Raw genomic sequence first — 17,674 nt, 5'->3', positions numbered from 1 at the left:
TGGAAAAGAGAAAACATCCCCGTTTAGATACTTCCTGTCTGAGAGTGCACTTGGAGCAAAATCCTCCTCACCAGCCTCATGCCTGGAACCTCCAGTTCCCAGCCACCCATGGCTCCAAATCAATTGGGAAGAGCCGTACAGCAGGGGTGGGCAAAATGAGGTCTGGGGACTGGATGCGGCCAGTCAAGCATTTCTCTCTGGCCTGCCCAGCTGCTGAGCAGAGGTGCAGATTTCTGGCATCTACCTTGCTCTACCCTGCAGCCCAGCTGCTCCCAGATTCTCCTGGTAGCTGTGCAGAGGGGAGGGGTGAGGGGAGTGCTGAAGTCAGGGTGTCCCCCTGCTGCTGGACCCATCTCTGCAGAGCAGGGGGTGGGGGGAGGGAGAGACACAACAGAGCTGCACCAATCTGAAGCATGGATGGTGAGTGACGTGGGGGAGAGCCTGTCTTAAGAGGCAGGGCCCTGTTCCTAAGAGTTCAGTGCTTGTGCATGCGCGCGCGCACACACACACACACACACACACACCCCTCTGCAGAGCGGGGGAGGGGGAGACAACAGAGCAGGACAGCTTTCCCTGTCTTAAAGAGACAGCGCGTGGCGTCTCTCAGAAACTTACCCAGCAGCAGCCAGCACACACTCTGTGTCACTGTCACACACACCCAGTCTGTGCCACACATGCACAGTCACTGCCACACACACTCAATTGGTGTCACAAAGTCTGTCACACCTTCTTGTAATGTAGGTGAACAGCTCCTTGTCCAATGTCATTCTTGAACCAAGCCTGTTGTCTCCTGGTTCTAATACTATCCAGCCTCTGCCTTGTGTAGTTCCCTACTCAGGTGTGAGTTGCACTACAGGCTAGGATGATACCGTGGAGGTCAATCTGAGTATGTCTAGACTATAAGCCTCTTTCGAAAGATAATCTAGACAGCCACAAGACTTTCGAAAAAGCGATCCACTTTTTTTTGAAAGAGAGCACCCAGGCAAACTGGACGCTGTCTTTCAAAAAAGCCCTGTTGGCATTCAAGAATGCCTTTTTTGGAAAGAACTCTTTCAAAAAAAGGCATTCTTCTTTGTAAAATGAGGTTCACTGATGTCGGAAAAACTGCCGTGTTCTTTTGATTTAATTTCGAAAGAACACAATGGCAGACTAGACGCAGGTGAAAATGTTTTGATAAAAGGCCCCTTTTATCGAAAAAACTCTGTAGTCTAGACATAGCCTCTGAGTTAGGTGCCGTTGCAGAACTGGGACATGAAATACATGCTCTGTGTGCATATATCCTGCTATGCGGCACCCGGCTTCCTATAGGTTATTCATGACAAACTGAGAAGTGCTTATGACAGTTTTTTCATTTCCGTCCTGAGATCTTGCAATAGGCACATACTCTGCTACAAGTAATCGCAACTGCAAGTGACTATTCGTGGCAGGAACCATGGCTCATAGTAACATGGCCCCCTGCAAGGTATTCTAGAAGGTGTGAAATGAACAGAGCACTCTACAATCCGGGTAACGAAAAAGCAAGGATGCCACGATCGTCAAAGCAGTGGTTTAGAACCCAGATCTTAGGAATTTAGTTTCCTCTTTAAGATGAACTAACCCCACAGGAACAGCCTACAAATCAAAGCTACAATTAGCGGGGGCAACTAAAGAGATTAGATTCAAGGTACTGGTGGATGAAAGGGAGATCAACTTACACATAGGCTGCATCCAACTCCTGGCTGTCTTCTGCAAGTACAAGTCATTTGCAATTAACACAGACTCAGGCATTTCTCCCAGCACAAAGTCAAAATAAAGTCACAAAGCTGACGCAGAAAAGGGCCATACACGTAGGAGCGCACAGGGACACCAGTTAACACAAGGGTATTCAAAAACGTCCTGCGGAAAGGGCCAAGTTAGGTTCTCCAGGAAGGTCTGGAGGCAGCTGCTTCCCTCAGGCAGCATTTCAGCTCTTTCCTGTCTCACTCAGTTTACTGGGGCTGTGTGTCTCTCGCCTCTGAAGAATTAACCCTTCTCTCCCCACGTACGGTTGCACAGGCTGCTCTCTTGGCTTGGCGTCCCTGGTCTTCCCCCCGAGACTCTGCTGCTCCTTGTTCTCTGCTCTCCCCACCCTGTCGCTTTCTATGGCCCTGCCCGGAAAGTTCCAAGTGAACTGACCCAAAGGCATCGGCTGCCTCGCGCTCAAGCCCGCAGCTCAGACACCTCAGAAGAGGCGCGTGGGCAGGTTCAGAGGAGTTGGCGTCCGGCTTGACACACCTGAACTGAACCCGGCGGGCCCACTTAGCCCTGAATTCAATGCTCATTTCGCAATTGGGTTTCGTGGGAGCAGGACCGGTCGCTGTGGGCACATCTCCATGGCAATGAACCGCCTGCGGCCAGCCACGTCTGCTGCCTTGGGCTTGCCAGGCCCAGGCCGCAGGACTGTGCAACTGTAGCGCAGACGTTCATCTTGGGCTGAAGGTTGGCCTCTGACACCCCATGAAGGGTGCCCACCCCTGAACATCTACATGACAGTTCTACAGCTCCGCAGCTCAAGGTCCCGCCAACCCCAGGCTGCGGATATGGGCTAAGCGTGGGAGTTTTATTCAGGGTACAGGCCGTCCTCACTGTAAGTCCAAGTGACGTTCCAAAAAAGTTGGACTCCAAGCGAAACAACTGAAAGCAGGGAATTTCTTCCCACGACTGACTTCCATTTCTGCAAATTAGTTTTTTGGGGGGGTTTGCACAACTTAAGAGTGGGGAATGGGAGGACCTATAGCACATCCGCTCCTACAAGCATTAACGACTTTCGTGCGGAATGGATGTATACCAGGACATCTTATAGCAGGGACAGCATGTAGATGCGAAGGTAGATGTACTGCAAGGGCCCCTAGAAGGAAAATGCAAGGAGAGCTGTTTTATATATGGAGTAATTTAGTCTAGATTATACCAACAGTCCATGAGGCTTAGTCAAGGGGCACAAATAGTTAGACGGATTTGATGAGCTCCTCTAGACAGAACAACAGCCTCGTTTGGGCTCCATCATGATCAGCTCTGGTCTTTGTGATGGCTACTTTGCTGTGTCATTGGATCACAATGGCTATTGCCTGATCGGTCCCACCTCCCTCCAAAGATAAAGTGCCCTTCATAGAGCTGTGCGATTGGACACCTCAAGACCAGGATAATTACTATATTCCTGGAGAAAAAAAAATATTCCTGGAGGAAAAAAAAAAAACCCGTAAACAACGAATGGTCCTGCAGCGTCTAAGGGTATGTCTAGACTGCATCCCTCTGTCATCAGAGGGATGCAGATTAGGCAGGTTGACCTTGCAAATGAGGCAGGGATTTAAATATCCCGCGCCTAATTTGCATAAAAATGGTCGCCGCGTTTTGCTGACTCAGCACTTTGTCTGCAAAAAGCGGCAGTCTAGAGGGGATCTGTTGAGAAAGAAAGCCTTTTTTGACAGATCCTTTATGCCTCCTGCATAAAGGATGCAGTCTAGACATACCCTAAGAGACTAACAAAACACGTAGATGGTGTCAAGAGCTTTCATGGCCACAACCCACTTCTTCACTAAAGAATAAAATACGAGTGAAGGGAATTTCGATGGTCAGAGTTCCCTTCTTCCTGTTACCTCTAGATTTATTAATGATTTATGTTCAAGTACCACCCAGGCTCCGGCTAAGAATTAGAGCTTGTTTTGCTACAGTCTCTGTCCCCAAACTCTTACAATCTAAATAGACAGGACAGGCAGCGTTGGAGAAAGAGGGTATTTGGACCCCCATTTTGCAGCTGGGGAACACCTTGTAGCCTAAAACACCCTGACACAGCTGAATACTAGCAGAGCATGGCTAGCCATTCAAAGCGAAGCCAGCCCACATACGAATGTCGATTCTCCACTCACAATAGAGACAGGAATAAAAAGGTGATGTTGCTGCCACCGGTGACCTCACATCTAATCCTGGTTTAGAACGTGGAAACACCCATGTACAATAAAGCCGGGAATCGCAGCTTTTCATTTTCCCCTTATTAAACAGGGGACTAGAACTATATGTAGGTGCAAGTTCTACTGACTTCACAGAATTTTGTCCTCCATATTCTTAGCCTGATTGAATTACATTGCAGGAGGGAGGTGGACCCTTACCTCTCATGAAATTCTGGTATCTAGGCTCACCATTGTCACCTAGAAGAGAGCACATGTTGATATTGTATGGTTGCCATGATTTGCTAGCCAGCAAGTACAGGGGCTATGGCATTAGATTCAGAGGCAAGTGAGCCACCAGATTTGAAATAGAGCACAGTATAGAAAGAAAGAAAATAATGGATTGTGGAACAAGGGACCGATTTGGGGGAAATGTACTAAAGGGAAGAGCCACCCAAGATCACCAACCAGGAAATAGATTTGGGGGTGAGAGAGGAAGAATCACTATCATCATCAGCCCAGTGCTACACTGCAGTCAAAACAGAAACTCAAGATAGCGCACTATCGCAGCAGAAGCTTAGAGCCCAAACCAAAAGGAGCAATACAACGGCTTCTCTAGAAAGCTCGTGCTAAACTCCACTCCTGGATAGAGAGTCTAGTGCTAGGGTCAAGGTCTTGGTCTGGGACTCGGGACAGCTTGTTTCGATTGCAGTTCTGGGCAGGGCTGGCCTTACCAGGAGGCGAACTGAGGCGGCTGCCTCAGGTGCCAGACTGGGAGAGGTGCCAGTAGGACCCAGAGAATTGAGACCTTTCAACGTTTTGGCCCAAGCGAGGGGACATGGGGGTGTCATTTGAGCTCCCCGCCTCAGGTGCCAAAATGTTGTGGGCCGGCCCTGGTTCTAGGACAGACTTCCTGTGTGAGCTTGAATATCATTCACCGTTGGCGTCCAAGTTCCCCTTCAGTAAAGTGAGGATAATCGCAGACCAACTTCAACAGAGGGGTTGGGGATAAATTCACTAAATATTTGTGGGGTCCTCAAAACTGTTGACAGAACCCTGGGAGGCCATGGCAGGCAAGCTGCTTTTGTGAGTGGACCCTAGCTACACAGGGAGCCAAAGAAGCAAAAACTCCCTCCACTCCCTTCCCTCATCTAGCATACTGGCCGCCCATAGTGGAGGGGGCTGAAGCTCCCCTCAATTTGTGCAGGAACGTTGTTGGCTGTTCCCCTTCACCAGGGAGCAAGGGGAACGTGTTCACTTTGCTGCATTCCTCGCTCTGGCTGGGGAGTGCAGGGGGCAGATGAACCTGGAAAGTAGCAGCAAAGGGCGGGAAGAGGAGGGGATGCTCGGGGGAGCTGGCTTAAAAGCCGGCTCCCTGCAGCTCCAGCTCCATGGGAGGAGGTAGGGACACAGTGGTGGTGGTCCACCTTGGAAATGTACAGGACTTCCTGCTGGGGCTCTTGTACATTGCCAAGTGGAAGCGCCGCATGGAGCCTGGGGCCAGCGGGGGACAGAGTTCCCTCCACAACTCCAAGCTCCGTGCCACGTTTCAGTCTTCGAAATGCACAAGAGCCCCTGCTGGGTTTCGTGTACATTTCAAAGGCGGAACACCGCATGGCACTGTGAAGTGTAGCAACAGACCAGTGGGCTCTTGCTACATTTGAAAGTGCAAGCGCCCTTATCGACTAATCGAATAGTCGATGGAAATTGCCGCGGCTATTCGATTCGTTGATTAAACTAATTTTAACATCCTTAATAATAAACATTTACTAATTTTGGATTGGGGTGAAAATCCATGCAGGACAGATAACAAAAGGTGGAAAGAAATGGATGCCTTTGTATAAATACCTACCTTCTGTACTTGTGGCCTGGAGGTCCTTACTGGTTTTCCTGAAAGAGAACAACTTATTAATGTAACAGATTCCTGCAAATACCATTTCTCCCGCAGTGCTGGTCTGTGCCTGGAATACTAGCCATTCACACTGGACAGCAGCAAAAAATCTCGTTTCTAATCACCAGATTAAATATGGGCTATTACCAAATTCATGGCCATGAAAAACATGTCACAGACCATGAAACCTGGTCTCTCCCACTTGGCATCTGGTCTGGTGTGCTCTTACTCTCATGGGGGAGACCAGCATTTCTCCAATTGGGGGCCTTAACCAAAAGGGAGTTGTGGAAGAGAGGGTCACAAGGTTATTTTAGGGGGGCAGAGAATGGCAGCTGCTGGGCAGGCACCCGGTTCTGAAGACACCAGCTCACCAGCAGCAGCACAGAAGCAAGGGCAGCAATACCACAACCCCACCGACAACACCACAACCCCCCCCCCCCAATGGCTGAAATCATGGAATTTATGGACTCTGAAATTGACCAAAAGATACTGAATTTGGTAGGGACCTACCTATTAGAGGCACCCCCAACAAATGGGCTGCGTAATCCATAATTAGGGTTGCCTGATGGTATTTCAACAAAAATACCGGACACACTTGACATCACATCACAATCTACGTGACATCTTAGGTAGAAAATACCGGACATTCCTATTTTCTCAATTTCTTTCCCAAACAGAAAGCTCAAGTATACTAGACTGCCCGGTTCAAAACCGGACACCTGGCAACCCTATCCATAATATGGTCCACAGAGCCAGGGGTGCCAACAGGGAGGGCAAAGAGATGGTTGCCTCAGGACCTGGTGATTTAAAAGCGTCTGGGGCTCCCCACTGCTATCGCCACAGTAAAAGCATCAGCCAGAGCGACGGGCCCTTTAAATTGCTGCCAAAGCTCCACATAGCACAGTCCAGATGGCACTGAGGGCTGGCTTGGACGAGGCTCATCCCTTGCCCCGTCTGCCTGAGACCCTGCCCCTTCCCGGGGTCCCAGAGCTAAGCCCCTCCCACATACACATTGCCCAGGGCCCAGTGAAATCTGTCACCATCCCAGCACAGAGCTCTCCCTGGTGGTGCTATGCACTAGGAGACACTTTGAGCACTAACAAATGGGAATTGGGGTACAGTATTTGGAATGGGATCCAAGATTTGGATACACACATGCAATTGAGCCGCAATATTTCTGCCATGTAGGTTCCCTATCGGTTTGTCCAGGCTTCACTATGTCAGACTGGTTACAGTCAAGTGTCTCCTGCACAATTTGCCTGCAATGACAGCTCCTTCCTCCACTTAGCTTTAAGAATTCAGGCTAGTGGGTGCTATAAACACAGTTGGAAGCCAGGTATCAAGAAGATTTAGAACATAATGCAAGAATAAGCAATACATTAAATATAGACCATCCCACGGTCTCCAACTCCAGAGGTGGGCCCAAATCTTCAACTTCTTCACCTTTTGGGTGAACCCAGGGACTCACGTTTTTGCTGAAATATCTGATTTTGTCACCTACCTCGTTAGTAGGATATTTTCCGGCCATTCCATTTGATCTTGTCTTGTCGTTGTCACTGGCATGGAAAATAAAACCAGAGGTTGAGGGTTAAAGAAACGGGAGACATTTTCAAACTGACCACAGAGCAGTCAAAAGCAAAAGATTTCCATGCATGTGCTTAAACCATATCCAAAACTATTGCAATTACCTCCCTAAAAGCATAGGATGGGCCAAGGAAGGACATGACTACAGAAAGCCATTGTGTCTACAAGCAACAGGGACAGACCAGGATAAGCAAATACATGTTGGATGAAGCTCCAGTCCTAATAGCTGAGTTGGTTCCTATTCCCCCTGCAAGTTATCTGACATTTTCTCCAGATCTGTGTGAGCTTTCACCCCCAGGTTGCTAGCAGATCTTTTATATAGACGGCCACTCTCTACAAATGATAGATCGGACTTCTCCTAGATGCTCCAATAGCAACTTCTCCTAAGGTTTGGTTGCATCTATCATTGTCCTAGATCGTGTTAAAGATTCCTTAGATGGTTTGGCCTTGATCACTGCTTAAAAACCCTCACTCTCTTCCTTGGATGAAGGTGCTGCAGAAAGACAAAGTATTAGTCAATGAAAGTTGGGCAGTCTACTTTTGTTTACTTTAAATTCATTTCTCTCCGCACCATAAAAACCGCTTCCCAGCTCTAGATGTCTGTAGTAAGGATTTCTCTGCCCCCACTCACTCTGGTAGCCAAGTGAAGCTGGGAATTGCTATTACCCCAACATTGTACAGACTAAAAACTGGGGCCTAGAGCTACTAAGTTACTTGCCTTAGCTCACATAGGGTGCGGCTACACTTCACCCTGAACTTGAAATAACATACTCGATTTGTGCTACGCAAATTGTGTCTCTTATTTTTATTCTATTTCAAAATCGCATATTTTGAAATGTGGCATGTCTACACAGCGCCAAATTGCGAAATAACGTGCTATTTTGAGACATCCCTGCAGGGGCGGACTGGCCTGGCGGGATACCAGGAATTTCCCGGTGGGCCGTCATGTCCACACGCCGTTGCCCCTCACTCTGAGTGGCTCCATGTCTGCGCTGTATGCGGCACACAGATCCCAACCCGCCACCTGTGCCGCATGATGCAGGGGGCGGGGCTTGATGGGCACGCAGGAAGGGCGTTATGGAGAGGGCCGTTCTCAATCCATTTCCTGGGCCTATTTTGATTGCCAGTACGCTCCTGCATCCCTTAACCCTCATGGAATTATTATCCTCGTGGAAATATTTTTCAAAATAATGGGCGGCCTGTTAAGACGCGGGGTAGCAATTTTGGGATATCTCCGGTATCCTGAAATAGCTGCGCAGTGTAGATATACCCCTACGGAATTTGTGGCAGAGAAGGGAATTAAGTTTTCTCACTTCCCAGGCGGCTGCTGTAACCACTAGGCTATCCTTTCTGCGTCAATCCTTCTCTGGCTAGGAACACATTCCATTGGACAATAGAAATAGCACTCATTGGACAGCTCCTCTGACTGGAGCGCTGCACAGCATTGGTTACAGCTGACCCTTATTTATCCGTGTCCTATTTTAAAGACACTGCAGGAGTCAATGGAAAACTACGGAGATGACCCCAATCCATTCCTTCTAGGCTGTTCCCAGACGGTACTGTTGCCCTCCAGCTGCTGGGGAAGTCTGCGCCCTGGACTCCAATGCCAGCAATCCATAGTGTACGCCCAGAGTTCGGTTGCATTTGCATTCACAGCAAACCGCATCCCCTTTCAGGTCTCCGAGATCAGCACCCGGATGTACACGAGCACCAAAGTGGAGAGAAAACTCAGCTCCCCGCCGGCGCCGCTGACAGGAGCCTGGTGGTCAGACCCTCGCGTCACTTTGCAGCCTGTTCCCCCCTCTGCTCTTCTCATTGCGGCTGGAGACACTAAGGGCTGCAAAAGGTATTCACCTTCCTGCTGCAGCTGGCCAGGGGTCCAGCACGGACATGGCCAGGATGCTCTGTACACTGCCTTACTGCAATTCACTATTGAGACATGACATGCAATTGGCTCCGGGTCCAACAGGGCCAGTTCCACAAAAGCCAATCCCACAGCGCTTTGCTTATTTTAATAGCAGCCCCGAGCACGCCAGTCACGTTCCGAAGTGTCAGTCCTATGCCCTCCCTGGGACTGGCTCCTGCTACCCACAACACTTTCCCCTCTCTCAGCCTGACACTCTCCCAAGTGGCCAGTCGCTAGGAAACCGCCTCAAGAACCAGACGACAGAACTTCCTCAGTAGCCAGCTCCAGACTGTGCGACTCCTTTGCCCAAATCCCCCTCCTTGTTTCTTTCTTTCCGATTGCTTTTCCTCCCAACCCAAACAGAAAGGCTGTGTCTAGACTGGCATGATTGTGCGGAAATACTTTTAACAGAAAAGTTTTTCCGTTAAAAGTATTTCTGCAAAAGCGCGTCTGGATTGGCAGGATGCTTTTGTGCAAAAAGTGCTTTTGCGCAAAAGCATCTGTGGCCAGTCTAGGCGCAATTTTGCACAAGAAAGCTCCGGTGGCCATTTTTGCCATTGGGGCTTTTCTGCGCAAAACAGTCCTTCCCTGTCTATGCTGGCCCTCTTCCGCAAGTATTCTTGTGCAAGAGGGCTTTTTCCCGAGCGGGAGTGTGAAAGTATTTGCGCAAGAAGCTCTGATTTTGTACATTACAAAGTCAGTGCTCCTGCGCAAATTCAAGCGGCCAGTGTAAACAGCTGGCAAGTTTTTGCACAAAAGCAGCTGCTTTTGCGGAAAATCTTGCCAGTCTAGCCGCAGCCAAAGAGGGGGGAATGGGAGGCGGTAGCAGAAGATGGTAGCACAGGAGAAATAAAGAGAAGAGGGGAAAATAATTAAAATTCTGGAAAGAGACTAGAAAATGTAAAGCAAGACAAAGGAAAGGGAAAAAAGAAAGAAGGGCAGCAGGAGAGGGAAGCAAAGATCAAAATGAAAGGTCCCCCCGCCCCCAGGTGACTCAAAGGAACAAGGGGCCACGTGATGGGGCTGTGATATTACTGCACTCGGGATGGTCTAAGGACTTAGATCGACTGCAGTGCTTGGCTTCCCGCACGTTGTTTGTTTACGATGACCTTTAATAACCCACCCAGTCGGTGGCTCAGTTAGGGTGAAATCAAAAGGTCAGCCTGTAACCAAATGCGCTGCAGGAAGCAGTGTCAGAGCAACGATAAATGAGTCATTTGTGGGGCAGTTTTAACTCTGAGGAGCAGGGACCCTGTCACCTACACCAATATGTTGACCAGATACAGATTCACGATAGAGATTCTTTGGGGTGCTAAATATTTCAGCTGAGATTTTCAAGGTGTTCAGGGGCGTCCGACACCTAAATCTCAAGCAGGCACTTAAGTCTGCTTTGAAATTCTCAGGCTCTGCTTCTGTCAGTTGGGCCTTCACTGCTCTCCTGGCTGGAATGCCTTATTCTGAGAGACAGGAATTCACTTCTCTGCACTGCGGGATGCTGGCGTGAAGGGAAGGGCGGGGGAGGGAGGGGAGACAAATTGGTATCCTTGCAAAAACTGTAACCTGAAAAACTCGGCCCGTACGTTGTAGCAACAAGATTCTTCCAGGTACAGCGCTTTGTAGAAATGCATACTCACTTGAATAGGATCGGATCACCTCAAATCCCTGCTGGTTTTCATGCCTGAAAATATAGGGAAAGTTTGGCCAACACAATATGCAGTAATGAGAAAAACCTGCCGATGGGGAGTCAGATGTCACAAGGCAATGAAAGTGGCGCCTAAGGAAAGATGAGGGTTACATTGCACAGCAGGCCAGCCCAAATACCCCATGGTCCAGTGACAAGGCATTGTCTGGAGAGCATCCTGGTCACAGAACACAAAAGGCACCACTGCCATCTTCTCCTTCTCGTCCTCCCCTCTGGGTATGTTCTGAATGGAGCCTCCCTGGCCAAAGTGATTTGGTGACATCCTGCCACATTCCCACACATTTTGGGGTTGACCGAAACAGCATTTTTAGCAAACAAACTTGTGGTCAAAAAAATTCACAAATTGAGAAAATAGAACTGTCCGGTATTTTCTAAATAAGATGTCATGTCTATTGCGATCTCATGTCAAGTGTGTCCTGTATTTTTGTTGAAACCATCTGGCAACCTTAGGGTGCTGGTCTCCTTCCACTGAAGCATCAGGGCTGATCGCAGCTGGAGATGGGACGTTGGACAGGACGGGACGGGGCTTTGAGGCGGAACCAAGGGTTCTGACTCTCGGGCACTTGGCTGGCCGGTTCTTGCTCACATGCTCAGGGTCACATGATCACCCCACTGGAGGCTGGGAAGGAATTTCCCCACACGTCAGATTGGCAGTGGTTGGACCTTCCGCTGCATTGTGGGGTGCGGGCCACTTGCTAGGATTATCTAGTTCTAGCTCACTTAATCATTACCCTGCCCTCTGGCACTGATGCTCCTCCTATTCTCACCCTGTGACACCTACTGGTTAAGGCTCTAACACTTGACTCTCATTTCGGTTGCTGGGGTTAGTGTGCGGATGCTGGCAGACGTCGGTGGCCTATGATAGGCAGGAGCTCAGACCAAAGGATGAGGCAGTCCCTTCTGGCTTTCAACTCTTGGGCTTTCAACGGGTGTTGGGCACACAACTCCCCTTTGTACTCTCGAAAATCTCCCCATCTTTCTCCCAGGAGTGCAGCTATTCATCCAACAGACAGCAGATCACTTCCTTTTTCTTCGTTCTCATCAGCCCCGTTCCTCTAGCTGCAGCCTGGGGCTGATTGGTGGTGTTTGCAGCCAAAGTACCTGGTCAGGTTCCTTGTGACGCTGTGTCAGGGTGGGCGGGTTGGGGTAGGTGTGTCACTTGGGTTGCAAATAAACAGCTCTCGCAATTGACTCTGAAATCTCAACCCCACTGAACTCAGTGGCCATTTTGCTACTGACGTCTCAGGACCAGGAATACATCCAGGCGCTTGGTTTCATTTCAGCAAGAGAGGACGTCTCGCTAACCCCAGACAGGTTCTGAGGGACAGAGCCCTGTGGTAGCTTCTCCATCAATTGCCAATCATCCCACCTAAAGCCTTTGAAATTTTTAAATGGGGCAGGAGCCTACAACGGTGGCCAAACGTAGTTCCTACCTGAGCCCTTTGCAGCATGTTAGTTGTGCTGCCAAAGGCAGGGAGACGTTAACAGCCAGGGTTTTTTCTTTTCTCTCTAATTGTTCTACTTGTGGTTTATCTGTTACTGAAGGAAACAAGGGTGTGTATACGGGTGAATGTGTGTGAGAACTCATGTTTTGTTTCTTAGCTGACCTTTTCGGGGAGTAATTTAATGCTAGCATATGTTATTAACGTGCACATATTTTTATTGCTTAAATACAGGTTTTTTTGTAATTAATAAAGTTGTTAATCTACCTTAATCCTAGTATAGATCAAGGTGGTGGCACCGTTTTGCAACATACTCATTTGCTCCTCTACCTCTTACTCATCCAAAATTCTTATTAAAACCCATCGGGACGTCGTTTGGGCCCCAACTCACAGCTCGCCATTTAGTTTCATGTTATTCTTTCTAAGGCACTCGGTAGCGTGCCTGTGTCTCTGATCCATTCGATGTTCTTGGCCACTATGGGATTGTGCACTGTCACTCTTGTTCTGGGGCAGCTATTTCTCACCTCCAGAATTCCTAGTATGTGCACAGCCAGACCCTTATGCATGGGGGGATGCAGGGGGACGCACCCCTTATGGTCCCCCAAGTAAGCATGAGGGGGCTCTGTCAGAACAGGGGTCCACGCCTTTAGCTCAGCCTCCCTCCTTCCCCCTGCAGTGGGGCGCCTGTGCTGGTGTTCCAGCCTCGCCCTCCCTCCTCCCGCACAAAGTTGGAGCACCAGCGCTGGCTCCCTGCGTGGGGAAAGTCCCAAGCTTTTCTGCATGATTTGGCTCATGAAGAAGAAGCACTTCCCCTCCCCAGGCTGGAGGAACAGCAGCACACGGGCATACTGCCTGGAGCAGTGTTTCTTAAACTGTGTACCGCAGCGCACCAGTGTGCCACGAGGCAGTCAGAGGTGTGCCGTGGAGAACAACAGAATTCAAAGTGGCCACCCTTAAAGGGGCAGCTGACTTTTTTTTCCCTCAATAACTTTCCCCCCAACCCTTCCCTCCAACTTTTTTTTTTTTTTTTTTTTGCTTAACAAAAAATCCTTGGTGGTCCTCATAAAAAAAATTATTGTTTGGTGTTTCTCAGTCTTAAAAAGTTTAAGAAACACTGGCCTGGAGGCTTTCCCCATAGCTGGTTGGAATCCTGCCAATGGAAGCAACAGGAGGCCATGCCTGGGACCAGCGTGGGACACGAAGGCAAGTGCCCCACCACCCCCTTACGTGCAGAACCCCGCACCTCCCCCCCCCCACACCCCGCCCTCAAGACCCTGCACCCATAGCCTGCTCCTGCCCCCTTCACTCTGCTTCTTCCCCCCTGGCCAGACACCCACCTCCAACCCATGCCTGCACCCTTCCCCCAGCCTGCTTCTGCACCTTTCCCCGTGACCAGACATGCTACTCCCAGCCTGCTCCTGCACCCTACCTCCCATCCAGTCCCTGCGCCTCACCCCTCCTATACCTCCAGACACATCTTGCACCCTCACCCCCTTCTTCAGCCCATCTCCTTCTCACATCCTGCAACCCCATTCTCCTTGCCAGCAGCCCCCATTTTTGTCCCAACCCCAGAGCCTCAGGGCGTCCACAAAATCCACTAACCTTGGAACACCAGAAGAGTAAATTTGACCTATGGGAACCCCTGCACTTCCCTGTCTAGTAGGGCTGAAGTGCTAGAGGAATAAAGTGTCTCAGTTAAGGGCCACAGGGTTTTTTTCTTCCTCACTTGTATGGTCTCCAACTGATTTTTCTGTGGGTCAGTGGCCTCTGACCCAAAAAAGGTTCCCCACCCCTGCCATAAATAAAGAAAACAGGGGAACCTTTTGTGTTGGACATAAGTTAATAATTTACTTCATTTCAAATGAAGTTTGACAAAGCATAAGAAAGTTAAAGTGAATAACTTGGTCTGTTGAATAATTCAGTTAATATTTGCTTTCTTACGGGGTGAATTAAACTGTTCTCCCCAGCTGCAGCACTACCAAAATGGCGTAATTATGTAATTAACAGCACGTTTCCATTAGCAACTGGTGGTCCACGGAAAGGTTTGCATTGAGCCAGTTGGGCCCCGGGCCAAAACCTTTTATGTTAGGAGGATGTGGGAGGAGAGTGCACTGTTGTGGGGGGATGGGCTGGCAGGACCAGTGTCAGTGCAGCAGGGCAGGGAGAATGGCGCCCCCTACCTGCGAGGAGCATCCCAGGTGCTGGCCGGAAGCCCCGCCCACATTCACCCAGTGCTGGCCTCGCTGAGCAGAAGCAGGCTGAGGCAGCCGAGGGAGCCATGGTGGCCGCACTGCCTGCTGTGTCCCTGAAGGTAATTTCTATAAAACCTTTATCACTGTATGCATTTTTAGTACGTTATAGCAAAATCAATTTATTGTCATTGCAATTTTTTCCAGAATTTTCATCAACCTCTCTTATGCACACTTGCATGAGTATTTTGCACACTTTTGCACGAGCATTTTGCACACTTTTGCTCAAGTATTTTGAATGCCTTCGTATTTGAAAAACGTGCAGTCCACATTTACAAAAAATGCACACACCCCCCAGAAATTCCTGCATACGGGCCTGACACCTGGGGTGCCTCGAGCGCCGATCCTAGCTGCTACGTGAGCTCTAATCTCCTCTCTTTAAGGACCTCTGGGGGGAAATAGTGGGAGTGTGAAGGGCAACTCACCGACTCCTGTGCTTGCTCAGCTTCTTGTCTCGTTTAGTAGCTGGAAGAAGATCAGAAAGGGTGACTTAGGGATGCAAGAGCAGAAAGAGGACCAAAACGGGCAACATGCATGGAAAAGAACTGCAGGCACTTGGGTTATGTCGACACTCGCGTCTTCTTACGCAAGTATGGCCGTTCTTGCACAAGAATCCGCAGAGCGTCCACAGTGCCTGCCCACTCTTGCACAAGGAAATTTACAGTAGGGCGTGGTAAGAGAGGGCTTCTTGTGCAAGAGCTACACTTTTTTAACAGGTGTAAGCCCTCTTGCACAAGAGGGCAGTGTGGACGCTCGGCAGGGATTTCTTGCGCAAGAAAGCCCTGTGGCTAAAATGGCCATCGGAGCTTTCTTGCGCAAGAGAGCGTCCACACTGCGATGGACACTCTTGCGCAAAAGCACAGCTCGCATGGCAGTGTGGACGTGTTCTTGCGCAAGAAGCCGCCAGTGTAGACATAGCGTTGGAGTATTAGACTGAAACAGGAAGTGGAGAACAGTTCAAGAAACGCCTCCATCAAACCTGCAGCCAGGTCCAGGACAGAGCGTGTGACAAAGTTGTTGTCCCATTGGCCAACTGAGGGATGTTTTAACAACATCTAGGGGACTGGAACCAGAATGAGTCGAATCAGACCCTGGTCTAACAGCGCTGAACGCAATTTAACCCAGCCACGTGAGTCTGCCTAGCAGCAAACTTAGAGCATCACTTTCAGTAACATTCGCCAAGGGTCTGCTCCCTTGTGGGGCTGAGTAGCCTCCATTCCTGGTGACTTGCATAGGAGGGGAAAGGTACTGGGCATCTTGCAACTGAATGTCTCATTTCTTAGAGGCTCTGGAAGGTTGGAGAGTCTCACAAATGTTCCTTTCCTGCCCGTCACACCCTCCTGTAGCTCAGGGCCTGCTCTTATCCCCATTTCACAGACAGGGACACTGAGGGCCAGATTTTCAAAGGTAGAATTTTCAAAAGCACCTTGGCATGAACTCTGTGAAACCAACAGGCGTTCGGTGCTTTCAAAAATCCCACTCTGCTCAGGGCCCCGCTTAGCTCCCTCCAGAATCGAGGCTCAGCTCGATCCTGGAGGAACCGTCTCTGCAGCGGCCAAGCCGTCACGCTCAGGCAAACCTCCCCTTCCCCTCCGCATCTCCCCTCTTCTCCTGCTATTTATTCTGCAGAGCCTCCTGAGGAGAGGCACCAGCATGCCCGGCACACGGGGGCCGCAGGGGCATGCGTAGCCGTCCGGCATTCGGCAAGCAGACAGGGCAAGGTGGGATTTCCTCAGGCTCAATGTGCCCCTAATTCAAGGCCAGGGGAGCAGGTCTTACCAGAACGCTGACACTTCATGCACATGCTCACCAGGGCCCCCAGGAGCAGCAGCGAGGCCGCCGCCCAGAGCAGCTCCGCTTGGCTCATTGCTCGGCGGAGGTCCAGCCTGAAACACACGTAGCAGAGGAGGAAAATATCAACTCAACCTGTCAGCAGCGTCAGCCACAGGCAACGTCTGTGGCTGGGACGGTTTGAGCACAAACAAGACCAATTTCATGCCTGCTCAGCTAGTTTTTCGACGAAGAGCCAAACCCTTCCCTCCCTTCACCCACAGAGCGGAAAGTGCTTCTCAAAGGGGTCAAAGCACGGTCGTTAGATTGTTTAGAAGTTTTTTCTCAGTCCCCCTTTCCCTGACCTTTGCGGTTAGATTGTGAGGGCCTTAGACACTCCTTAAGCATTTGGCGAGCACCTAGCACAAGCCATTCAAAATAATCATCATCTCCATTTTACAGATGGGAAAACTGAGGCACATGCCAAGATCATGGCTTGCCCAGATCACCCAGGAGGTCAGCAGAAGAAGCAGAAAAAGAACCTGGATTTTCTGACTCCCAGGACAACTCCCAGGCCACGAAGCCACCCTGTAATATGGTTCATAAAAACCACCCAGGAGACAAGGCAACGGAGGGCAGGGCAGGTTTCCTAGCAGCACAGAGCTCAGAGATGGGAAGACCAGCCCGTCCTCGCCCCGGTGAATGCAGCGGAGTTCTCTGCACTGTATTCACCAGCACTTTTTCTGCTTTTAAACGGCTCAAAATGTGGGGCCTCTGCTGCCGTATCCCTTAACACAGTGTGTTGACCCCATGGCGTAGCCAGAAAGGTACCCAACTTCGGGTAGGCAGGCAGTGATGGGGGGGGGGTAGGCCCCAGTGTCCTGACCCCACTTCCTGGCTGCAGCACGGGTCAAGCTGGGGTAAGCACTGGTATACCTGCTCCAGTTGAAGCCCTGGGTGCACGGGGGAGGGGGGCAGGTCACAGTCCACTCAAGCCCACCCGTGGCTATGTCCCTGCTTTGACAACAAATATTTCCCCCTCTTTCTCGTTGATTCTCTGTTGCTTGGATTTCAGCCTTAACGAGCTCTGTATGGTGAGCCTGGGCTAGAGAAAATAGAAGGCCGGATTCTCCCCTGCCTGGAACTCTACCTACATGAAGTGGGTGTAAAATGCTCCCTAATCAGAGGTATTCGCTCTCGCCACGGGTAGCATTTTACAGCCACCGTGCCC

The 17,674-nt window shown here is 50.0% G+C and overlaps 1 protein-coding gene across 7 annotated transcripts in view; it reads right to left on the bottom strand.

Annotated features, from left to right (window-relative positions):
- The window catches only part of LAT2 (linker for activation of T cells family member 2), a 43,150-nt gene that overhangs the window by 14,619 nt on the left and 10,857 nt on the right, over positions 1-17,674 (bottom strand). For 2 of the 7 annotated variants that reach the window (XR_016347683.1, XR_016347682.1), the window contains exons 2-8: positions 16,484-16,559; positions 15,099-15,138; positions 10,915-10,958; positions 7,292-7,346; positions 5,752-5,789; positions 4,122-4,160; positions 1,695-2,866 (exon numbers count right to left, since the gene is read on the bottom strand). Coding sequence is in view for 5 of the 7 variants with exons in the window: in XM_089772226.1 (XP_089628352.1) it covers positions 2,727-2,866; positions 4,122-4,160; positions 5,752-5,789; positions 7,292-7,346; positions 10,915-10,958; positions 15,099-15,138; positions 16,484-16,559 (432 nt within the window). In the remaining 2 variants the exon portion in view is untranslated. Of the gene's footprint in view, positions 1-13; positions 2,867-4,121; positions 4,161-5,751; positions 5,790-7,291; positions 7,347-10,914; positions 10,959-15,098; positions 15,139-16,452; positions 16,560-17,674 lie in introns of those variants that run through there. The other 5 variants (XM_025177984.3, XM_075904309.2, XM_089772227.1 and 2 more) reach the window with 4 other exon arrangements.

Source organism: Pelodiscus sinensis, chromosome 21 (genome assembly GCF_052426305.1).
Source record: "Pelodiscus sinensis isolate ZL-2025 chromosome 21, ASM5242630v1, whole genome shotgun sequence".
Classification (NCBI taxonomy): Eukaryota; Metazoa; Chordata; order Testudines; family Trionychidae; genus Pelodiscus; species Pelodiscus sinensis.
Note: the sequence above shows the minus strand (reverse complement) of the source record. Positions and strands in the feature narration are given on the sequence as shown.